This window comes from Stenella coeruleoalba, assembly GCF_951394435.1.
Source record: "Stenella coeruleoalba genome assembly, chromosome: 2".
NCBI lineage: Eukaryota > Metazoa > Chordata > Mammalia > Artiodactyla > Delphinidae > Stenella > Stenella coeruleoalba.
The window spans coordinates 13004513-13030604 of record NC_137147.1 but is presented as its reverse complement, the minus strand read 5'-3'; the positions used below and the strand labels follow the sequence as shown (position 1 = coordinate 13030604).

Genomic DNA, 26092 nt, shown 5'->3' with positions numbered 1-26092 from the left:
GGACACAGGACCTATTTCCCTTCCACCAGCTGAGAAACAATATTTGGTTACATTCCTTAGTTTATCTCCATAGTATCTGTTTATCTCCATAGTATCTGTTGCTTATATATCAACAAATAACTGTTCACAATGGAGATGCCTTCATTTCCACTCTGACTGTTGCGACTGACTGAGAATTTTGGTGGATGCTGTAAGCAGGTTTTAGTTCTTTGTTTATATGGTGCAGGATTTGTCTTTGCCATGATCCACAGGATATGGAAGGAGGGGCAGAGGGAGGCCTGGCCTCGCTCTCTCATTCTGGCCAGCGTGTCTCAGGCAAGCCTTCCTCTCTCCCTCTGGGACACATCTACTTGGGCACTCCGTGGACCACCTCCCCCTACAGCTCAGTCACCTCACCTCTTCTCTGTCTGGCCCTTAGGTGCCAGGACCACCTCCAAAGGAGGATGATAGGAAGGAAAGGAAAAACATTACTGGTCAGTGGTGTTAGTAGAGGGTTTAGGGAAAGGAAACTGGACGGAGCCCCAAATCCACCGCACATAAGCTGAAGAGACCCACATATGTAGATGTACACATCCAGGTAATTTCTATTCCCTTAAAGAAGGACTGAAAATCCAGAGTAGACTGTACTGATGGTTAAGTTATCCTAGAAACTGGAAGCTTCTCTTGGAAATCCTCTAACACAGCTACACAGAGATTAAACACAAGAGGCAAGCTGATGGTGGACTGGGAGCCAGAACCCTGGGGTCCTTGTCACAGCCTTGTCCTTTCTCAGCTCTGAGACAGTGCCTGGCACACAGTAAATACTGATGTAATAGAGGGGCCTTGGATAGGAAACCAGAACATTTCCCAGGCAACTTAAGCCTGGATTACATGAATCAAGGCAAGTTCTCAACATTCCCAAACTCAATTTTCTCATCAGTAAAATGGGTCTGATGTAACACGACATTTGCCCATTTTATGGGGCTATTTTGAAGATGAATGAGAGCACACTTTGTAAAAAGAAAAGCTCCACCGAAATATGGATGACTACTAGCGTGAAATGGGGTTTCCGGGGCTTCCCTGGTGGCGCAGTGGTTGAGGGTCTGCCTGCCGATGCAGGGGACGCGGGTTCGTGCCCCGGTCCGGGAGGATCCCACATGCTGCGGAGCGGCTGGGCCCGTGAGACATGGCCGCTGAGCCTGCGCGTCCGGAGCCTGTGCTCTGCAATGGGAGAGGCCACAAGAGTGAGAGGCCCCGCATACCGCAAAAAAAAAAGGGGTTTCCAATTTCCAACTGAGGTTAGAGCAAATAAATTCTTTTTAAAAAATGTTTATATGCTATTCGTTAATGTGATTGAAATGGGACTTGGGAAGAAAAACTTTTCTTCCGATCATATGGCTACATGATGGAGATGGTCTAAGTGGCAGTGACAAGAGGGGGAAGAAGTAGTTAATAATAAAAAATAAAAATAAAGGAAAAAAAGCTGGTTGTCAATTCAGAGAGGCAGCATGGGTGATGGAGAGAGAGCTTTGATGTTCGGCAGACCTGGGTTTGAATAATAGCTCTACTAGTTGTTTAATTGAGAAAACTAGGGCACGTTCTTTAATAAAAGTGAAGTGTAGCTTCACTTTTATTTTCTATGAAGTGGAAAGAACAGTAGCTTTCTTGCAAGGCTGAGGCAGGGGTTGAGGAGGACGTATGTATAAACAGCTTAGCACGGTGCTGCACAGAGAAGGTACAGCATCCCTTGCTGAAGCGCTGGACCGTCTGGCGAGGCTCTGGCCAGAGGTCACACTGTCTTAAGTGGCCAAGTCAACGCGCACAAGAGCTGAGGGAGCTGTGCACTTCAGCAGGAGAGAAGACGAAACGTGAGGCGGATTTCTGTCCTAAAGGCACGCAAAGCTGCAGGCCTCAACCCAGGCTTCTGAAGTGACCAACACCTTGCCAAACGTACACTCAGGACAACGCCACCCACCCTTTGCTCACGGCAGGAGAAGCGTTCTCAGCCTGCAGGGACCGCTCTTTGGCCTCAGGCTCCGTTCAGCGACCGGCCCAGAGGGTGGTGCTCCTTCAAGCAAGAGTGAAGAGGAGGGACGGGTCGCAGAGGACAGGAAGCCAGGTCTTGTCTCCGTTTGGCCCTGTTACTGCCCGTGTCTTCTTCTGCGCCCCCTTGTCCCACTGCTCTGGAGGCCTGTGCCAGCCCCTGGGTGGGGCTCTTGGGGGTGGCGAGCAGTGGGACGCCCTGGGAGGGTGAGCACAGGTCCCTCACAACTGAGCACACTTAGAAACACGGGCGCCTGAGCCCGGAAGTCAGTGAGGACCTTCTCCAGCTGGAAACCAACCGGCCCCTGCCAGCATGCTTTCTGCTCAGTTTTCACGTCTTTTATGAAGCAGGGATGCTTCTCACCCACTTGTGCATGCGTTTCTATCCTCTTCTAAAGCCCCGCGTGTCCCGACTTGAGGCTGCTGGGCCCAGAGCCGCCCTTATCTGGAGAACTGCGGGGTGTGCTGTCCCCATCAAGACACTACCCTCCCCTCTTCTGCTTTATTCTACTGCCAGGGTCACGCCCTCCCCGACCGTACTGGGGAGGATGTCTAAGTCTGCACACTGGTGAGGGCTACAGGAGAAACATTTATTTATATCCCAGAGAAAATAGTTAAAAAAACAAACAGGAAACTCCTTAATAAGGGGCTGCTGGACTGCCAGCACCCCCCCTCGAGGCTTTGGGAGTAGCTGGAGGGAGCAGTTCCGTAGAGCTGATGCGTCCTCCACCCACCCCCACCCCCACCCCCAGCCAGACTCTGCGCCCGGAGCCAAGGTCCCCCCGTGCCTGGCCCTGAAGGATCCTTCAGGGAGCTGAGCAAGTACGGACACAGCCCAGGCATTTGGTTAAGTGTTTTTAAAAAGCTTTCCAATTCTGCTATTTTTTCTTCTCCTCACATGCAATACTCTTGGTTGCTAAGTGGGAAGAAATGTGGGGAGGTGGGAGAGGTGTGGAGAACTGAGAGAAAACTGGCAACGGGAAAGCTGATGGATTTATTTTCTCACTTCTAAAGGGGGTACAGACAAAGGGATGTGCTCCACTAGGAAGCAGCCAGTTCGGGGAGTATCGCCTGTAGCTGGGCTCGCGGCAAAGACCCTCCCTCAAATCCTGCTGCGTCTGGTAGGCTGGGAGTGGGGACTTTGGGACATAAATATGGACATTTCCTATTTCTGCCTACAGACTTAGAAAAGTAGAATTTTTTTAAAAAATTAAAATGATCTTTATCTCCAGAACATACCCACAAAAGGGAAGAGGCCAGTTTCACGATTAGCTTTTCACCAAGAGGAAGATGGGCCCCATGGGCCTGGTAACGTGCCACAGGCTACGGTTAGGAAGGGGGCTCTCGTGTAATTCTTGTGGCTCGGGCTCTGCAAGGGGGGGTTCCCGGCCAGGCTCCCCCATCTTCTAGCCACACCGCCCACGGGGCTTGTGGTCTCAACTCTGGCTCATGTCAGCTCATCAGGACCCATCACCTCAACAGGGCCCTGATTTTGAATATATATATTTTTTTAACGGCAGAAACTTGTCGAACAAGATCTCACACGGAACCCCACCAGCACCCTGCTGCTTCCCTAACCCCACCCCACCTTTCCTCCCACCCCGCAGCGACTCACCAGCCTGCCTGCCCGCCTCCTGCTGGGCTGGATTGGGTGGGCCACACCCTTGAACACATTTACAATTTGACTTATACATTCTTAGGCTCCTGACTCTTAAGAGCAGAATGTGGGCTGTCCATACATCTTGCTGCGAACTTGAAAAATATTCTGAGTGTTTGAGCAGTTGTTTGAATTCACCTGAATCGTGAGGTCCCTTTTCATTAAATCACTTCCTTCACAGGTCAGGGCACACTTCGTAATCTAGACACATGCCGGGAAACACTGCTCAAGACTTGAAGATGGTGCTTTTCGGGGACATGCTGGGAGTTGACTAGTGGACCTTCCCTAGATTATCTGCCTCTGCAGGGTGGACGCCTTTGACTGACTCCTACTGGCTGGGCCCTTTCACATCTCTATGGGGCAGAGTTGGCCAGTAGAAAACCTATGAATTTTGTCTGGTCGAGATACAATCAATGTCCACTCCGTAGAAAAGATAACCCCAAACAATGTATTTCATTGTTCTAGAGAATATTATTGTTTTTATATTTATTTGCAAATTCATTTCAGCAAATCTATTTTTCAAATTCTTCTTTGAATGGGTCTCAACATTTTACTGCTTCCCTCATTAGTTAATGAGGTAAGTAAAATCTTCCATATGTGCTAATCTTTTATATTTGTTTGAGTCATGATTTTAACTTTTTGAAAATTACACTTTATCATGTCAAAAGCAATTTCTACTCTCCTTAGTAGCATGTGGCCTGTTGTCTATGCAGGTCTTTTTAAAATATTACTGTGAGAACCCCATCTGGAATATATAATTGACTAGTCTATCCATAAATCACCAGAAAGATAAAGACTTGTCAAAGGGAATTACACAAATGGCTGGCTGAGGGAAATCAGACGGAGACCAATTGGAAGTGAGCCTAGAGGGCCACCGTGGCAACGAAAGCATAAGAAATCCACGATTTGGAGATTTCATCAGACGCTAAGAGAAAATCTGCTTAAAAATGTAATGTGTGAGGCTCCACTGCTCTTACCTGTGGCTCCCGGGGGCCTAGGGGTGCACAGGGGTGGAGAATTTGTCCTGCTAAATGCCTATCGGGGATGGACTGAGAGGCAGGGGCCATGCCAAAACCACGCACAACAGGTGCCGCCGCTGGCCTCTTACCTGGGATTGGTAAGATTGTAGCAGGATTTCCAAGTCTGCAGCATGTGCTTACAGGTGAGGAGCGCCTCATCCGGGCCCCGGCACAGCGACTCCAGCTTCACTTTGGAAAACAGTAGTCTGTGGTGGGGAGATAAAGGGAGAAAAGAACACAGCTCAAGCCAGAGTCCCCACCAGAACAAAACAAAGTAGCCAGAAGCTCTGTACTCATTCTAGAAGGGGGCGTCCAAAGGCTGGATCCGAGGGAAGCAGTGGCAGGAGGGCTGAGGATTCCAGAACTCCCGGCTCAGTATCTGCCTTTGCATAAGTCTCACCCCCAACGCCAATGCCGGCACAATGCCACCATGTGTGGTCAGGTTAAACGTATCTGGAGTGGCTAATTTCATTCAGAACACAGGGATTTTATTAAGACCGTGCTTTTTAGAACAAAGCCAATTTATTTGCAAAACTTCAAAAATGCATCAAAAGCGAATCTTGATTTATTTACAAAATTACACAGGCGATGTAATTATCTACATAAATATCTACAAATAACCTTCCACAATGATCCTCATCATGGGAAGGAGATGAAAGCCTGAACCGAGGGCACATAAAAAGGGGGCCTCGGGCTAAGGCCCTCTCCTCTTTGATCTTTTCCAGCCCTGCTCTGTAGGGGCTAGGACTTCACCAAGTCACCCATAGTCACCCACTACCTCTTCCCAATTTTCTTTTTTTTTACCACCGATGGCTTCGCGTTCCGCCCAGACCTTCAGGGCACTAAGCTTAGCCCCTTCTCCCTTTCGTGGCCCCTCAGAGCTGCCCCGACCCCTAAGTCTACTTATGTCCCTCTAGACATCAGCTCCCTTGGTCCCTGGGCTCATCACTACTGTCCCTGTGAAAGCCCCAGCATGAGCCCAGGTACCGTCCTGAAGGTCTTGCTGTCCACTCACCTGCCCGGCTCTAAGAAGTCATATAATAAAGATCTCCAAAAATCATTTTCATTCCCAGCTCAAGAAACTACAATGATTCCTTACTGACTGCAATAATAAGTCAAAATTCCTTATTGAGTCCTTTAAGACAGGGGTACTAGTCTGCGGCCTGTTAGGAACTGGGCCGCACAGCAGGAGGTGAGCAGCGAGTGAGCAAAGCTTCATCCGCCGCCCCCCATCGCTCGCATTACAGCCTGAACCACCTGCCCTGCCTCCCACGGCCCCCCACCGGTCCGAAGAAAAAATTGTCTTCTGTGAAACTGGCCCCTGGTGCCAAAAAGGCTGGGGACCACTGCTTTAAGACACTCTGCCCACTGGCCCACTCCTATGTCACCATCCCATTCAGTGCCACGGATCCCACTGGGCCCTTTACTCCTACCAATGTAATTCACTGGCCAAAGACTATGTTTTTATCATAACTCTAAGAATATATGCCATGCTCTCAATCTTTTTTTTTTTTTTTTTTTGGCGGTACGCAGGCCTCTCACTGTTGTGGCCTCTTCCGTTGCGGAGCACAGCCTCCGGACGCGCAGGCTCAGCGGCCATGGCTCACGGGCCCAGCCGCTCCGCGGCATGTGGGATCTTCCCGGACCGGGGCATGAACCCGCGTCCCCCGCATCGGCAGGCGGACTCTCAACCACTGCGCCACCAGGGAAGCCCATGCTCTCAATCTTAATCTCTACTAATCCACATCACTCCTTAATTCTTCCTAAATTCAGCTAAAACTCCACCTCATCAAATAAGTCTTCCATGGGTACCACTTTCACACCTTTATCTTTACACTGTGTGTATCATATCAGCTGGTGTTTGTTGTTAATAAAAAGAAGACAAAGACAGGGAGGAACTCCTGCTTTTTAAAGGTCTTCTATGTGCCCGTACTTGGCACTTTTACAAAACAATATCAGTGTTATCTGTGTAAGGACCCCTCTCAGTAGGGGGTTTTATCTCCCTTCTATAAAAGAACCTCTGGCCTCACTTCCACAGTGCTTAGAACTGTGCTCTGAGGTCAGTGGGCTTTAAATCAGCACTTGCTCACTGACTATTTTCTCTATAAACCACAGAAGGTAAAGAAGTATGTTCCCGGTGACTTAAGTTAGACACATAGGAGAATTGCCTCACTACTCATCTGAGGGCAGGCGCTTCGGAGGAGGAAAGTCCACCCCCTGCCCCGGGAGAGGTGGAAGGAGGGCGGTCCTAACAGTCGCCACCCAAGCTCAGGATGGGTTAGCACCAACCACTCCCTCCAAATGGAACACAGGATGCCCAAGGGGGCGCTGGTGGCTCCCAGAGGGGTCAGGGCTGCAGCCTTCTCAAGCCTGGGTCTGCAGAAGCCTAGGACGATGGAATAACAGGCCAGGTAAGGAGACGGATGGAGGCCCTGATCTACCAGCAGGTGGGCGTAAAGAGTGAGGCCAGATGTGAGAACAGGGCTTGGCTTCTGCTCAAAAACACCTCAAGAAGTGGAAATTCCCTGAGGCCTTTCCAGGACTGCCTGCAAGGGATGGCAGCCACTCAGGCTGTCTTGAGGGGTTTTTAAGGAGCCGGAAGCCAACTCTTGCTGATGTCTTCATGAGTCCAGAAGGTGGTGGGAGTACTTCTCCACCAGAATCTCCCACATGACACGGGTCCAGTCAACATGGGTCAACTGGAACATGTGTTACAAAGGAAGGAGGAGCTGCCGAACGGTCACCTGCCAGCGTTTGGTGGAGACCTACTTGGAGGCCAGAGACCCTCGTGGATGAGGTCTGGGTGCCAAGCAATTTTGGCCAGGGGAGACCCCACCGAGACCATGGTGTTCTCTGGAGGCGCACCGAGTCCTCTGGCTGAGTCAGGTTCGGAGCTTGCCAGCCCACGGAGGGCCACGGAGTCGTGGGGAAGGTGTCCTGGCCTGGCAGGCAGCGCTGCGGCTCTAAGAGCAATTACCCACGATTCCTCTAACCGTACCAAAGTACAAAACACCAGAGCTCGTCTCTAAGCCACAGCTTGGGGGAACAGTTCTGTGCAAGGCTTCTTGGCTGGAAAAAGAACTGCTAATTAACATGAAATAACAGCTTTCAAACACTTGACTCAGGATATGGAGTTGAAAGGTGTGGGCTGGATTTCAGAGAACCAGACAGGAAGAACAATAGTAGAATTGCTGAGCCCAAATGATGGAAAAGGTACTTGGAAGTGAAGCAAGAGGGGCAGTGTGAAGGAGAGGCTGACGGAGAAGAGGAGCTGAGAGCACAGGCTGGGGAGAGAAAGCAAAGCCTCTCGGCCACTGTCGGATGTGCCCAGCGCGATGGGCAGACAGTTCCAGGAGCCTTTAGCTCCGACATGTTCTTGCGTGCAAAAGAGAAGCAGGAGATTGGAGGCCTCAGAGACTCTGCTCCTTCTCGCCATTCCCCAGACCTTGGCTGGTTTATAAGGCAGAGAACAATGCCGAAAACAGGACAAGGGACTTGTCAACGTGTTTGCCGAGCCCTGCTCACACGTTTCAAGATGGTTCGAAAACATCTGGCTGGGTGCATGTTACACTGGCAGAGATGTGAAGATAAGCGTTCATGTGCTGCGTTTGACGTCCAAAGATACTGTAGAGTCCATCTACTGAGGAAACCCTGAGGCAAAAAACCTGGGACCAACCAGCATTTCAATCTGTGGAACTGTCAACCTGATAGAGAGGGCACAGGGATGGCCGGGCTGAGATCATTTGCCGGCCACATCACCCAGGACCCACCACAAATTAAGTGAGATGTTCCTCTTAAGTATAGTAAGGCATCACATGCTGGGAAAATGGTCTATTCCTCTTCCCTGTACCTGGCTCAAAGTCCATTAATCTAATTAAAACGAATTTTGCCCAGAGACTCATTGAATACTTACAGGATATTAATGAAGAATAGAACCTCGCTAAAATACCAATCTAACAATGTTCCTGGTAGTCCAAATCTAGCATCACGTGCAGTGCCTTTTATGATCTGGCTCCTGCCCACATGCTTAGCGTCTGTCTGCCCTCTGCCCGCCGGGTACATCCCCTATTCTAGCCACGATCAACTTCCTCCGCATGTCACTCTCCTTCGTGCCCCTGGGTCTTTGCACATGCTGTTCCTTCTGCCTGGAATGCCTTTTCTGTCCGCTTCTGCTTTTTAAGCCTCTACTCATCTTTGGAGATTCAGGTCAAAGAGCCTCCCCAACTCCCAACCACTGAAGCCAGCCTTAAGTAATAGGAGCTAAAACTCCCAAATGGAAATGCAGTTCCAGAAAATACAAGAGCTCTCAACTGTGGAATAATAAGCTATAAGCCAGGAGGCTTCTGCTTTCAAGATGGGAGAAATAATAACAATAACAGCAGCAGCTGTCAGACGCTGTAAATACGTCATCAGTGATCTCTACAACAACCCTCCAAGTTAGGCTGAGAGCTAAGGAATCTGCCCCAGTTCACGCTGCCAGTCGCTGTTAGAACAGAAATGTAAACCCAAACCCATCTGACTCCAAACAGCCAAACGAGAAACAGAGGAGAATGACTTGAAATGTTCTGGCCACACTAATGAAGATATGTAGCGTTTTCTAATCCAGTGTTAAATATTTCAAACCCTAAAATGTGCAAAGATCTGTGTTCGATACTGTGTGGAATAAAAGTGGCATAAAATACAGTCCCTTGACCTCAGAGGAGTTACAGTCCAGTCAGCAGGAAAGACTTGCCACGAATATTAGGCAGGATTTCTGGCTTAGGGACAGATTAAGGCCCTGAAATCTGGGTAGGGCTGCAGGAAAAGTGGAGTTTGGGCTCCTGGGGTGTTGTTCCTAGGATACATCATACATGGTTCTTTAAAAAATGATCGCACTAAAAAAAAAATTGATCACTTGCCTCTTTCACTCAGAAGTCAGGCACATATAAAATTCTAGACACTTGAAGGATGCAGTTAATCAAGGCTTTACTTTTCATTAAAACTAACAGAAACAATACTTTACCCCATTTTTGGAATTTTTTGAGAATGCCAAGGTAACTCTTGAAATAACTGTCTGGCTTAGTGTAGAGCTTAGAAAGAAGATACAGGCCCCTGGTGAAGCTCCGGGGCCATGTGGCCTGGTGACTTTTCACTGGGCACCCTGGAGGATGTACCAGGGCCAGGTTTAATGTCTAATCCTCATCCCCGGGAAGACTCCTCACTCCCTGGAAACTGCCCCCAAGCACTAGGCTTCCCCTCTGGCACATCTCTCTGGTTTAGCTTCACCCCGGGCCCCACCCCCATGAGACACAGACTCAACAGGATTCCTCGAGCTTTTTCCACGTGCCCTCCCATCTTCCTGCCTGCGCTCACCGTGCTCCCTCCGCCTGCCTAGAAGTCCCCTCCCCAGAGCCCCCCAACCAACTCTACCTGTTCAAGTCCCACCGTCTGACATCTCCTATGACTCACCCCCTGCCCCCCAGGCAGCATCTAGCTCCTTCCTCATCTGTATAAAATATTTTTTGTAATCTGTTCACTCACCCCATAATTTGTACAGCTGACTACCTACATGTCAGTGTGCCTGATAATGAACTTGAATTTGTTCGTCCTTTTGTCAATCATTAAAAAAATGCCTATTACGCCCTTGAGGCCACAAAGGGGAATAAGACATGGTATCTTTCCCCACCAAACCTCACAGTCTAGTGTTACATACACATATGTGATGAACACAAACAGACATATGGACAGCACAAAAGGAAGGAGACAGGGTCGGCCTGGGGGGGTCATGCAAGACAGCTGAGAAGTAGGACTTTCAGTTAGGGTGGGAGGGGTCCTGGGGCAGGGCCTTCCAGGCAGGCAGATGGACCATCTCGACAATGGCAGGAGCGTCCCGTGCACTCAAGGAATGGTGTCTGGAGTCTGGGATATAAGGCTGGGGCCCGAGAAGAAGCTAAAAGGGTAGATATCACTAAATTCTGAAATCTAATACTCCTCACTAAGCTTTCTGCTGAAGAACTGTCCATGAAAATAAATTAGGAAAGTTTAGAGAAATTCTAAAGTAATAATTCCCTCCAATCTTATTTGGCAGTATAAACAATGCGCTCATTAAGTCCATCAAGGAGGAAACACGCATATTAATAAACAAAACCCCTCACTAATTAGCAGCTCCGTAAATGCTGTATTCAAGGCAACTGATTCAGAAAGAACATCACGGGAACCTTGAACGTTTGGTATTTTGTGCTGATCTGTGCTTGTGTGCTCTTGGGCTCAGCATGCCAGGGACCTGTCTTTGTTTATCTGCTGAATGTAGGCTGGGATGCAAAACAGCTGTGCAGGAAACGCATGTGGTATTTGCCCACGTGGGGCAGTGGCCACGGGGGACTTGGATACCTCCCACATCTCTCACTTCCCAGGAGCCTGACCTGAGAGCTGGAGTGGGGCGGGCTGCCAAACACCTGAAGGGAAGTGTCACCACTCTGTCACCAGGTAGAAGTGACAGTGCATCAGGCAGGGGTGGGGAGGAGGTAGGTATGATGAAATGAAATTTTAAATTGAGAAGATGGCTTGGCAGCCACAGATCAGATGGTGAGAGAAATTGAAAGAGATGCGCCCCAAGCACGTGGTGATGAGCAGGGGCGGTGGAAATCTGAACCCAGATGAGTCAGCTGGGAACAAAGTCAGACAGGACTGAGCGGCAGCCGGTCACGGAGAGGATGTTCGAAACACCTCTAACCCACCCCTCAGGGGGGGACGAGGGGCTGCTTTCAGGTTTCAATGTGGCTTTCGTGCAGGAAATCCATCTCAGTTCCTCGTTACCAGCATTTCTCATGTCCTGCTGGTCTTGGAGCCCTTGCTCTCCTGGCCGGGTTTCCAAGGCAGCCCGATCCCAGGAGGTGGTGTTCTCTGCAAAAAGCAGCCTCTGACCCGGGGCTGAGTCACTGTCACTGGAGATCAAGGCCACGACTGGCCTGCGAGCTGCCTGGCCTGACGCAGCTCCACAGGCCCAGTCACCACCAGGAGAGCCCATGATGGTGGGGTTGCAGCTGCGCAGGCCCCAGAGCTGAGGCCTCCAGCCCCCTGAGGACCCTCTGACGACAGCTGGAAGGGATGGGGGGGTACGATATTAGATTAGATATCAAACACTGCTTGGGGGGGTCTCACTAATGGTGGTTGTTCAGTAAATGTCACCTGAATGAACGCTCTGTCTACCCAACTATTACACGGGAAATACACAATTTCTTTGATCATCTGGTTCACCTAACTGCTGTACTGATGTGCTGTTCATCGACTCATTAGAAAAAATATAGATTTTTCCAATTAACCCAACCCTGGAAAAGGCCTTGAGAGGTCCTATAATGCTTTACTGCTCAAGAGCGTGGCTGGGGCAACAGCCTCTGCATCCCCTGGGAGCATGTGAGAAATGCAGAAAGTACACACCACTCGAGACCCGGTGGATCAGAACCTTCATGTAACAAGAGTCCTAGGTGATTTGTGCAAACTTAAGTTCAAAAAGCACCACTCTACTTCGTAACTCTCCATCTTAGCCTTCAAAGGGTCTGAGTTTTTTTAAAAAAGACATCCAAGGAAAAGAGTTCCCATAGTCCCTACACTTAGGCAATTCTACCTGTGTTTATTTCATTCCAATAAGGATTTTGAGGGTATTTTATTCTTAAATTCAGTGGCAATTCTCGTCAACCACCTACATTAAGCTCACAAATGAAGGCTACCCCCACCTGTGGTCTTGAACCTTCCTTTCCATCTGGAGAGAGTCTCTGGGTGGCTTCCTGGTGGATGTGCTACAACCCTGTCCAGGTCCTTCCCGAGCATCTCCGGTGAGGGGCAGCGTACTAAGCCAGGGGCACCATTCGCATTTTCGCCCACATAAAGGGCACGTCCCGAGTCTGCAAAGCACTGGATAATCACCCACTGCCTTTGGGGGTCCTCTTCAGGGCTGGAAAACTCAAACATCTTCCAGAACCAAGCAAGTAAACAGGAGGTGAGCTCAGGATCTCAGGGAGTGTTTGGAGTCATGCCTGCCCAGCCTGAAGATAATTAAATCCAGACATCTTTGAAATGTGCGTTGACCTCCTGGAATTCTAAGAGATGTCTGCTCACAGGCTGCCAGACAGAAACCCTTCGTCTACAAGTCTTAAAGGGATCAAATCTGAGTGCCTCGTTTCCTCTACAAAACCCCCAAGTGCGTGCTGACTCCTGCTGGCTTTGCTAACAGGACCACCAAGGGAGGGTTTGGAGGGCACGGCTCCTGCTATGAGAGCATCTTCTCCGGGAACGAAGCCCTGTCGAGAGACCGGCACAGGCGGCTCATGGGTAAACTTCTGTCTGGGAGTTTTTACCACTGAGGAAGTTCTTGAAATCTGACCACTTTCAGGGCCTCTGCTTGCCGTGGAAGGAGATGCCGCACAGGGTGCTGGCAGGTCTGGGGGGGGGGGGGGGGACATTCAGCACGGCTCCCAGTCGCCGTGAGCCTGACCCCAGCTCAGGCTCCCAGATCTGCTGGTTCCTGGAACATCGACACCACGCTTGTTCAGCAAAAGGAAGCATCAGGGTCAGATACCTCGCTCTGCAGGACTTAGCAGCCCCTCATCCTGGCCTGGGAGGCTGCTTGGAGTGACGGCGCTGGGGACGGTCCTGCGGCCGCTTCTCGGTAGCCTGATCCCGCCTCCTCCTCGTGACCCGCAGGGACTCCTGCACGATCCCGTATCAGTTACACTCTGCTTCTCATTTCAGTCAAAGTGTCAACAATCTGGAATACTCCCCCATCCTCCTCACGATATTTTTAGAACAAACAAACAACTGACATATTTAGCTGAAATAAATCACCCCAAGAAACCCCAGTTTGGCTCATTTTTCGCTCCCACTTCAGCTATTAATCTCAACTCCGATTAGCGTCCTGGAACCGGCACCTAAGCCGGAAACGACCAAGACAGGCTGACCTGAGAACATGTGTGGATTCACGCTGCCCAGACTTGGGAGACCTCCTCCCATGCCTGAGCGTGACAGTTTCATGAAGGGAGCCCTTTCATTAAGTGCTATCCACGAAGCAGCAGTCGGGATGGTTTCCTGAGCACGGTCGGACCGGGTGGAACCAGGGGCCGACGGCGTGCAGGGCAGCAGGCGGCCGAGAAGCTGCCCCCAGCTCTGGTGAGCGATTCGGTGAGCAAGTGCCTTGGGCCCGGTGAGCCCTCTGCTATACAAACGTGTTAACAGGAAACATTTGAAAAAAAGTTCTCCATTGAACTATCCCGGCTCTAAAAAGAAATAATCTATTCTGTCTGAACCACAAAGCCATTGGTCATCTCTAAAATTGTGAGGGGGCGAACCAAGAGCAGATCTACTGACAGGCCGCTCCCCAAAAGCCGTCTCTGCGGGATTTATTTCTGACTCGGCTGCCACGGCCTGGATCTCCCCACATTCCCACGTCTGAGGATGGGAGCTCAAGAAGAAAAGATGCACTGGGGGCCCTTTTCAGGGATAAAGGCAGATGCCAAAGAGTGGGGATCCTACAATCACCTAGACCTAGAAGGAAGAGGGCTCAGCCCGATGAGACACAGACTCTAAGGGAGCCATGAAGCTCTGTAATTTAGAAATGGCAGCCTCCACCCAAAGTCAAGAAGGGCGCCAGAAAGGAAGAGAGCAGCGGGGTGCTACGAAGCTGGCCAGCTCCGTGGGACCAGAGGTGGATCAGGCATCCCGCTGGGATCACAGGCCGAATGGAGCCATGGGTCCTTGCACAGAACCTGCTCTCATGAATCCTGCCCTGTCTTATCCACGTTCTCTCTTTACCTTCTCTGTGTCCTCACGTAGCACACCATGAGGTTTGGTACACACTTGGCAGAAAGCGGGCTCTCTCACCCTTAACTGGAGGGATGTTTAAAGCAGAGCAGGTCTGACCGTCTGCAGGGTGCATTCCCCACCAGCTGTTCTCAACTCAGGATCCCACAGGAATGCTTAGGAGATAAGTTTGAAGATTCTTTTCTTGCTCTCCTGTAGCTCTCAGGTGTTTTGGTTTTGTTTGTCATTAACTGAAAATGCAAAGACCACTACAAATGAACTGGCATTCAGCTGGACTTGTACTATTGGAGGTTTTCTCACAGGTGGCTGGGTACCTAGCAGGAGCGGTATGTGAGCCCTGAAATCAGCAGACATCATCATTTTATCATGTAGCGGAACTCAGCAGAGTGAAAGCGGAAACAGACACTAGACGAAACACAGGTAAACATGCTTCGCTGTGAACTAAGGCCTCTAGGCTGCTCAGCAGGGTCGTCAGTGTACACACGAGTAGTAATGTTTGCAGCAAGCTAAGCTCTGGGTTAGGGGCTGGGGATCCAGAGATCTCCAGGAAACACCCCGCATGAATTCTGAAGACGATACTCCACACTTTGAATGGTGGGACGAGATATCTAGGAGAACTTGAGACATTGTAAATGAGAGCACTGAAATAAATAAACCTTCTGCATGCCACCATCGGGGATGGCTGGCTCTGGGGTGACTGCCCTGGCCTGGCTTCTCCCAGCAGCCAGGCCTTCAGACAAGCTCTCTTCCCAGGAGGACAGGGAGACAGGCGTGCAGAACTGGAACCCTGTATCCACTAAGCACTCTACTTTGTCTCTATGATTTTGACTACTCTGGGAACCTCATCTAAGAGTAATCATACAGTATTTGTCCTTTTGTGGATGGCTTGTTTCTCTAGCATAACATCCTCAAGGTTCATCTGTGTTGCAGCATGTCAGAATTTCCTTCTTTCTTTCTTTTTTTTCTTTTTTTCCGAATTTCCTTCTTTTTTGAAAGCTGAATAACATTCTGTTTTATGTATGGGCCAGATTTTGCTTATCCGTTCATCCATCCATGGACACTTAGGTGATTTCTACCTTTTGGATATTATGAATACTGCTATTATGAACATGAGTGTACAACCTCTGTTTGAATTCCTTCCTTCAATTCTATTGAGTATTTACCCAGAAGTGGAATTGCTGGATCATATAGTAATCTATTTTTATTTTTTTGAGGAATGGCCACGCTATTTTCCAAAGCAGCTGCACCATTATACATTCCCACCAGCAGAGCACAAGGGTTCCGGCTTCGCCACATCCTCTCCAGCACCTGTTAGTATCTGTTTTTTTTTGGTTTGTTTTTTTTTTTTAAATAATAGTCATCCTAATGGTATCTCATTGTGGTTTTGATTTGCATTTCCCTAATGATTGGTGATGCTAAGAATATTTTCATGTGCTTACTGGCCATTTGAATATCTACTTTGTAGAAATGTCTATCTAAGTCCTTTGTCCACTTTTTTTTTTTTTTTTTTTTTTTTTTGCGGTACGCGGGCCTCTCACTGTTGTGGCCTCTCCCATTGCGGAGCACAGGCTCCGGAAGCGCAGGCTCAGCGGCCATGGCTCACGGGCCCAGCTGCTCTGCGGCATGTGGGATCTTCCCGGACCGGGGCACGAACCCATGTCCCCTGTCTCAGCAGGCGGGCTCTCAACCACTGCGCCACCAGGGAAGCCCCTTTGTCCACTTTTTATTCAAGTCCTTTTGCTGTTGTTGTTGTGGAAAGTTGATTTTAAATAAGCTGCTGCACCACTGAATCCACTCCACTTTGGTCTGTGGTGTCGTTTAGGCTGTCACCCGCTCTCCTTTGCCCAAGGATCCCCTCCCCAGCCTGTATCTGAGGAACAGGCATCCCTGGGTTGGTTACCTTGCACTCATCCCTCCCAGACATCCTTCAGGTTTCCAGTGAATCATTTCTCTAGTTTAATTAGATGAACAGCCTCTTTTCTTGAGTTCCAACTTTCTATCAAATGCAAATTTAATAGGCATGTTCATTACTCCATCACTCAGCTCAGACATAAAAATAGTCCATAACACCTGGCCTCTCAGTAATCACTACATCAAAACATTACTCAATATGATATTTCAACTTAAACTGAGTTTCTCTGAGACTATGTGTGTTAAGTGAGACAGACTGAGAAAAAGGTACAATCTTACTTGCCAAGTAATGTTTTTTTTAAACCAGGTATATATACTCCACTCAAGAAAAGAATGATCCCCATCAATCTTTCTGGTTTATTGAAGAGATTAACGGAGGGTGTAGGATAAAAATCCTGTTCATCTGGATTGTTAGCCTGAAGAGGGCATAAATTACCTCTCTCTCGTCCATGGCGGCATGCCCAGCACCTCACATGGCAACTGGAATGTGGGAAGAACGCAATGCTTCGAAGGCACAGAGCACAGAGGCCAAGGCCAGGCTGCCTGGGTTCAAAGCATGACTCTGCCACTTACTAGGTACACAACTAGACAAATCACTAAACCTCCCTATGCCTTAGTTTCCTTATCTGTAAAACGGGGATGATAATACTACCAACCTTTGATGGTCTCATGATGATTAAATTAGTTTAAAATATGTGAAGTGCGGATAGGAGTTGCCTGTCACAAAGCAGTGCATAAATGCTAGTGGTTATTATTGCTAAATGAGTGAACAAATGGATGAATGAATGCATGAACGTTATATATGTTCATTTCTTTCCATACAGTTAGTTCCTGTTGACGTAAAAAGCAGCACGATTGTCTGAAAAAATCTGTTTCCACGGGTACGAAAATAGAAGACCACATACAGAAGAAGAGATTGTTTTCCAATCTGGTGGCTTGAGGATTTGTTTCAATATCTGATATATCAAAGTCGTGGATCAGAAAACACCATAATGATCCCACTTGTATTTTTATCTTTGAGAGGTTTCAAAATTTACTTTTTGTGCTTTGCAGTAACATTTGATGGTTTCTTAAGTGTGTTGTTGATTTGATGACCTCTCTGAGAGCCGGAGAATAAGTGTCTGTATGTGTTTTACTTAAGTAGGAAAGAGTAAAGTTCAAATCAACTAAAAATCTGTAATTAGGAAAGTTGTAAAACCACAATTTGTCTCAGGGCAAGAAACTACACCCTGGTGTGGCTGCCCTTAGCAGCCATTGGAAGGCTTGCTGAAATTAGAATAAAATATCTCAGTTATACTAAAGTTCTCAAATGTGCCACCATTGGCATGATACTATCTGGTATATTTTCCAGAGACAAAAGTAACAAACTGTCAGTTCTCATTGCGATATTTTATCTAAAATGAATAATCCCGTGGCAGAAACACGAAGTCTGTGAGGGCCTGACCAAGCCCTGGCCACCACACTGTCTTTAGGAGAAACAATTGTTCCCAACATCACCTGGCATCTACTTCTACATTCTTGGGCCAGTGAGGAAAATTACTAAGTAAAATACAGTAATCAATTAGGAAATTTTTGCAAAGCTCTATTTTAAAAGAAGAACGATTGAGGCTCTTATACCAAGTACAAGAGAAAGCGAATCTATCAGAATCTGTGAACACTGTTCAATATAAAAATGTGTACTTTGTTAAATTTTATTTTGGAAAAAACTTACAGTGTGTTAGAGACATTTAATACATAATCAGCAAATACTAATTTTTCATCCTTTTCTTTAGGCATTTAATAGTTAAAGGGTTTAAAAAAACAAGTTTTCAACAGAAGAAAAAGGCAGTATTAGAGGAACAAAAGAGACAAGATATATACAGAAATGGCAGACGTACATTCAACCATCATTAATTATATTAAATGTGAATGGACCAAACACTTGACACAAAAGGCAGGACTTATCAGACTAAACAACAAAAGCAAGATCCAGTGATATGCCAGCTATAGGAGAAGACATACTGGAAGAAATGATGGCTGAGAATTTTCTAGAAATGATAAACAATACAAACAAGACCAATCCACAGTTTTAAAAAGTCCCCAGCAGGACCTACTCTTAGCTGTATCACAGTGAAAATGCCAAGCATCAGCAAGAATGGCAATGAAAGCAGCCAGAGAGAAAAGGCAGATGACATTAAAATGAACTAAAATTAAACCAACGGTTGACTTCTCAACAACGACAAAAGGAGCAAGATCACTGTGCTGTGAGGAAATGTGAGCTTGGAATCATAGATCTAGTTTGAAAATCTCTTTTGAGAGAAAGGCCAAATACAATTTTAGACACAGGTTGAGAAAGTTTGCCAACAACAGACCCTCACTAAAATTTCTAAAACAACCAAAATAGAACGTTTCTCTTACAAATTAGTAAAGGAAAAATATGTAATAAAAACATAATTATTTAAAAGAAGGTAGGAAAGGAGAGGATAAGATATGAAAAAAGAGCAGGACAAATAGAAAACACAAATGAAGTGGGAGACACTAATACAAATATGTCACTATTTATAATAAATGGAAATGAACTAAATGTTCCAGATAGACTGTCAGCCTATCTGGAACAAAAAAACAAAACAGCTATATTTAATGAATACAAGAGTGCATGTAAAATATAAGAATATAAGAAGTTCAAAGAATGGAAAAAGATATTCTAAGCACACACACACACACACACAGTATGTGTGTATACATGTATATGTACACATATACATTTGTGTGTGCAGGTATGTGTCCATCATACAAAATAGACTTTCAGGCAAAATGAATTATGCAACTACTTACATATTGATAAAAGGTTGAATTTACTAGGAAGACATAGCAATTCTAAATTTAAATGCACCTAATAGCACAGCTTTTAAAAGGTGCATTTTAAGAGAGGCCTGCGTACCGCAAAAAAAAAAGAAGAAAAAAAAATTGCTTCAACTATGTGGTAAAACAGGACAATCTACCAATCAGAGGTAGTTTCAATATACCTCTGCTCAAAAACTGATAGATTAAGTAGAAAAAAAAAATCAATAAGAAAAAAAAGATCTGAAAAGCACAGTTGATAGCTCAACGTAATAAAATATACAAAAAATTACCCCCAAATGCAGGAAACATTCTTTTTAAGCACACATGAAATATTTATAAGTAGTGACCACATGCTGGGCCATAAAACAAGTCTCAACAAATTTCAAACTTATATTGATTATAGTCTCCGAACACAGTTCAATGAAGTTAAAAACCCATTGACAAAAGATAAGTTAAAAAAACCCCATATATTTTTAAATTATAAAATACAGTTCTAAAATAATTAATTCATCAAAAAATAATAATGGAAATTTAAAAATATTTAGAATGAAACAATAACAAATATTTCACATATTGAAACTTGTGGTTTATAGTTAAAGGAGTACATAGCGGAATATTTTATCTTAAATGCTTATGTCAGAAAATAAGAAAGGCACAATACTAAAGAACTAAACATCCAACTTAAAAAATTAAGAAGGAAAACCAACTAAAACAAAACAGAACAAACTCTAAGAAAATAGGAGAAAAGAAATAATAGAAATAAGGACAGAAATTCATAAAAGAGAAAGTAAATATAAGGTTGAGATGATAAAAAAAACTAAAGGTTCTTTGAAAAGATCAATGTTTCAGACAGTTTTCTGGCAAGACTGTTCAAGAAAAAAAAAAAAGGCACATTAAACAGCAATGAGGAAAGAAAAAGACCTAACCACAGATGCTGTATGACAATAAATAATTTAAAAACATTATAAACTACTCTATGGCAATAAAATTTAGAACTTAGATTAAATGGGCAAATTCTTAAAATATATATAGTATATCAAACATAGCTTAATAAAATAAGAAGTAGAAAAACCTGAATATACTATAATCATTTTTAAAAAGCATCAGAAGTCCTTCCATGGAAAAAAAGACCAGTCCCAGATGGTTTTACAGGCAAATTCTACCCAAACTTATTATTCTAGGAACAGATAATTCACATCTTACACAAAGATTCCAAAACACACAAAAAAGAGCTAGTCCAACTCATTTTATGAGGCCGGCCTAACCTTGATGCCAAAACCTGACAAGGATATAATGAGAAAGGAAAATTACAAGCTAGTTCACACATGAACATAAATGTAAATGTTCTTTAAAAAAACTAGTAAACTGAATCCATTAAAAAACGAATAGATCATGATGATGTTGGGCTTATTCCAAGAATGCAAGGTTAATTTAACATTTAAAAATATCAATTAATATAACATTCACAGATTAAAGGAGTAAAATCATATAATCATCTCAATAAATACTGAAAAAACATTTGATAAAATTCAATATCAATTCATGATGAAAAAAAAAAACTCTTAGCAAGCCTTCTTGGAAGAAGGAAATTTCCCTAAACTCTTAATAGAGGTTTAAATAGAAAAGCATGGAATTTTTTTCAGGTAACTAGGAATAAACCTAGTAAACATCAACAAAATCTTTATAAAGAAAATTATAAAGCTTCATTTAAAAAGTATTTTCTAAAGGCCTAAATAATTAGAGATATCTAATTTTCCCCAAACTAAGCTATTAGATTAAATGTAATTCCAATCAAAATCTCAACAGATTTTTTTCGGTGGAACGTGAAAAAACCAATTTGAAAATTTATATGGAGGCTCAAAGGCCTGAGGGCAGCCAGGATATCCCTGAGGAGCAAGTTACAGGGGTGGACTGACCTCATGTATAATAAAGTTGTAAGAATGACGATAGAGGGGCTTCCCTGGTGGCGCAGTGGTTGAGAGTCCGCCTGCCGATGCAGGGGATGCGGGTTCGTGCCCCGGTCCGGGAAGATCCCACATGCCGCGGAGCGGCTGGGCCCGTGAGCCATGGCCACAGAGCCTGCGTGTCCGGAGCCTGCGCTCCGCAATGGGAGAGGCCACAACAGTGAGAGGCCGGCGTACCGCAAAAAAACCCAAAACCAAAACAAACAAAAAAAAAGGATGACGATAGAGAGGCAATCACACAGAGGTGGGCACCCTGAACCCATGGAACCAAGTGGAAAGCTCACAGACAACTCCTCACACAGATGGACGTTTGGTTTAAGACAAAAGTGGCCCTGGGGAGAAACTGCAAAAGGAATCTTTTCAATACATGTGGCTGGACAATTGGGTATCCACATGGGAAAAAATTACCCTGGATCCCTTACACCTCACATACATAAAACAGTCAATTCCAGATGGACTCCTAGCCTCAAGGATGAAAGATAACATGAGAGAGCTTGAGAAGATAACTTAGGAAAGGTCTCTTAAACTAGACAGAGAAGTACTACCCATGGATATGATTGATACATTCAACTATACTTTAAAATTAAGAACTTCTGTTCATCAAAAGATATTATTAAGAGAAAGGAAAGACAAGACACAGATTGGGAGAAGCTTTTTACAATGCATATAACCAACAAAAGCATTTTTAATCATAACATAAAGAAATCTTACAAATTAGTATGAAATGGACAACCAGATTAGAAAAGAAGAAAGACTTCTATATGTGCCTCATAAAAGAGAAAAGCTAAATGACCAATAAACACATGAAAAAGGTGTTCAACCTCATTAATAATGAGGACATGCAACTTAAACTCACAGTGTAATACCATTAACCAGCAGCCAACAAGTCTGAGGGCACCAAGTGTTGGTGTCTGGAGTTGCGTGGGCCCGTGGGCACTGCTGCTGGAGATGTAAACGGACACAACCGCTATGGAGAACAGTTTGGAATTATTTGGTAAAACTGAAGATACACGCATCCTATGACTCAACAGTTCCGCTCCTAGGTGTCTACCTGACGAAATACTTGCACATGGGCACCAGGAGGACTGTGCAAGGATAGTTACAGCAGCATCGTTCGTGTAACAGCTGAAAACTGAAAACAACCCACATATCCGCTTACGGTAAACTAGAAAAAGAAATCTTGGTATATTTATACAATAAAGTACTATTTGTCAGTATAAATGAATAAATTGCTGTTGTATGCAAGAAGGATGACCCTCAGAAACACAATGTTAAGCAATGAAAGCGAGTGGTGTAAGGAGATCATTAAAAATTTTTTTAGAATTCAGGATGGTGGTTAACCCGTGCAGGGAGAGGTCAGGGAAGAGGACAGCAGGAGTGCACAGGAAATTCACAGGCAACATTAATGTTCTTTTTCTTAAGTTAAGAAGTGGGTATACATAGGTTAGTTGTATTATTATTTTGAATAGATTTAATAAATAGTCTTTTGCTTCTACTCAATATTTAATCATTTTAAAGGATTCTAAAATATTACATTTGAAGACACTGTATCAGTAGTAATACTATTAATATGAATGCCTCGCAATTACTGAGTGATCACCACGTATGAATGCCTTCAATGCACTGACCAGGACAGCTCACTGCCCCTGGGGGAGCCCCTGGTTTCTCCAGGGTTACCCGTCCTTACTGTCACCATGAAGTGATAAAAGATGGTGGCTAAGTATCTTGAATACGTTTAATGGAGACCAAAAAGCTCTGTAATTCTCTGCATCAGGCTAAGAGGCTAGTGAAATCACTTCTTGGTTCAACAGTCGGACAGGCCTGACCCTAGCAGAGGGAAGGGGCCGAGGGAACATCCACTACATACTCAGTCTGTGGTATTGTGGCTGCTGGGACACGAGAGACACGAGGACATCCCAGGCTTCCGAAAGTCTGCAGCTCTCTGGAGACAAGCTTGTCACAAACATACGGATAATGCTACATGGCAGTTGGGACAGGTGCCCACGTAATCTCATTTAGGTTGGTGTTGAAATGTTTCAGCCAGGTTGGGAAGAAACCATGGGATCCACTGACTATATCTGGCCCCAACTTTTAATAAAGTATTCTTGGGAGGAAGAAGTTTCCCATCACAAAGGAAGAAATACAAATATTTAAAAAGCAAGCAAGTCATCAGAGGCTCTCAGCCCTGCTGCCATATGCTTTGCTTTTTTGAGCTTACAGCTTAACATTAAAATAACAGGCTCGCATTCCTCAAATACCTCTACTGCTGTTCCTTACTTCTACTACTTGAAAAGGCTGTCAGCTGCTGTCACTTGGAGGCATTACCATATTAGCCACCACTGTTTACTGCTTACCGTGCAGTGTGGCTGTTAGTTTAATAAGCCTCCTCTCCTCTCAGATGACACCCCAGGCTGTCTACGCAAGGGCCACACGCTGGAGTCTAACATCTAACAAACATCCAATGAAGGTGCTGGGCTTGGGAGGCAGGGGCAGCCACTTTATAAGAGTATTGATGAGAGAAACTGAATTCAGTTGCATCAGGCTCTACTCTACTGAGGGCTAAAGGGCCGAGTATTTTTGAAAGTGCTTTAACCACTTGACGGTTCCACGGGCTAACCAGCTTTGGATAAAATCCAGAAATGCACTCCGTGTGCATTTTGAGATGTACTCCGTGAGCAAGTGGCAAAGCTCTTTAATTCACTCTGCATAAATAGCTGAACCTACAAGAGAAATCTCTAGTCAGAGGTTTCCTGGATTATAATGAGAATTTTCTCGATGGGGAGAAGAGAAGTGCCCTTTTCACTTGAAGACAAAGAAATGTTTGTAATGGAAACGTGTGAACCCATTTTCTGAGCGGAGTTTGCTGAAACGCACTGATTAAAACCACAGTGAGGTGATGAGGCAGAGAAATAAAGCCAAGGCGGGTCCACTTAAAATTTGCATTATTTCTGGAAGTGGAGAGAGCCTGCCTTCCCTTCTCCCCCTGCCCCAGGCCGCCCCCGCCCACTGCTGACCCTGCCACTTAGACAATGAGAACCTGCCAGCCTGCGGGACTGTTTACTGTTTCTGGCCACTGTGTACTGGTTACTAAGCTACTCCACTGAGGATAAAATGAGTAGCCCAAAAGACAATGTCCTTCTCAACAAAGCCTAATCAACAGGCCTGGATTCAGGGATTCAGAGGGAAGAGGTGAAGACGCAGACAATTCCAGCACATGGCAGTGTGTAATGACAATTAGGTTACGAACAAACACTGCTGATTGATTTAAGGAATTCCATTTCCTAGAGGATAAACCTAAGACACAAAGAGGTCAGGTATCCAGATCAAAGTTGCCTAAAATATAGTGATCACCTGGAAGTAATGGAGTCCTTTATGGAACGTGGGACAAACAAGCTACAAAGCAATGTTTCCCAAATTTCAGTCATCGGAGTTTGTTCAACATAGCTTTTGCCATATCCATGTATATTAATATTTCCCTTTAAATTCACTTTAAAACAACTCATTTAAAAATTCTTAGTCTCCCTCTGAGCAATAATTTCTATGAAATCACACTTTGATAGGCAGCTGTATTTTCTCTAATGTACATTTTAAAATGCATAGCTATTAAAATAAAAACGTTCATCCACAATGCATTTAAAATCATCTTGTATGTCTCAAAGGTACACAATGGGAAAGAATGGATAAAGTATTTCAACTCAGGTTGACCTGAAGACTATGTTTGTTTCTAAATATCATGAAAAAACAAGAGTAAAGGGGATTCTGTACTATTTACCACCAGGAAGTGCATGAAGGACTTAGATAGATTGGGAGAAGTAAATTCAATACCTTCTGTGTAAGGAAAAGCAAGTCCAGTATCACTTACATAAAATTTTCTGGATATTCACTCAGGGCCATGTCAATGATATTCAGAGCATCATGGTAATGCTTTTGTGCTGACAACAGGAGGGCAAGGAGGTGCAGGGAGTTGGCATCATCGCCTTGAAGTTGAAGAGCTTGGCGGACATACCCCAGAGCCTCTGGTATCTGGTTTAAAACAAAACCAGAAAGAATTTTTAAACACACACACACACACACACACACACACACACACACACACACACACACACACAGAGCCACCATTTCAGTATCTGATTCTCTGTATATATCAGGAGTTGTTTCACCATGTGCCACACTCAGATTTTAAGCCATCTTCACGGCAGCCCCAGGATATTAACCACAAACACGAAAACAGAGGCCCCCTTCAAGCAACAGTATGACTAATGAAGTGATACAAGAGACTCTGTTTCTCAGTATAACTGCCAATACCAAATCGTTTACTTCTCCCTAAATAATCTGTCTCTTTTTCCACAAAACTGATTTACTTTTGATTATGCCCAAGATAATTTCACTCTAAATGGAGACACATAACAAATTCCCAGCAGTTTTTATTGGAATGAAACTGACTTAGCTGAACTGTTCTGATTTTTTAAGTAGTACTGAAATTAAACTGCTTGATAAGTTTCAGAACATTAAACAGAGCTTTCCAAAGGATCAGACACCTGTGATTCTTTTCAAGTCCCTTTGTCCTGCATCTCCGTTAGACATCAAGGAACTATGCAAACAAATTAACCAACCCCACACCTTTCCAAACTACAATCCAAAGGAACTCCACCCAAGAAACAAACTGCAATGCCACATACACAGCAGGTGTGTCCAAATTTAAGTAGGACCAGATACAACCTTAACCTTCAAAATCCAACAGCTCTTCAAGACTTTCTTCAAAATCACCCAAGCACAAGGGTGGATAAAATGCATACATAATGGGTATCTGAACACCCGAGATTCTGTGCAGGTTTAACAGTACCTAGGGAGAATTAGAACCTGAAGCTGGATTTCAAAACAGGCTCAAGACTGAAGCATTCTTA

The 26092-nt window shown here is 45.2% G+C and overlaps 1 protein-coding gene across 3 annotated transcripts in view; it reads right to left on the bottom strand.

The window, feature by feature from the left end:
• TTC7B (tetratricopeptide repeat domain 7B) overlaps nt 1–26092 on the bottom strand; it is a 238285-nt gene that overhangs the window by 60908 nt on the left and 151285 nt on the right. For all 3 annotated transcript variants that reach the window (XM_079912560.1, XM_079912558.1, XM_079912559.1), the window contains exons 15-16: nt 25051–25211; nt 4788–4904 (exon numbers count right to left, since the gene is read on the bottom strand). In XM_079912560.1, the coding sequence (XP_079768686.1) occupies nt 4788–4904; nt 25051–25211 (278 nt within the window). The remainder of the gene's footprint in view (nt 1–4787; nt 4905–25050; nt 25212–26092) is intronic.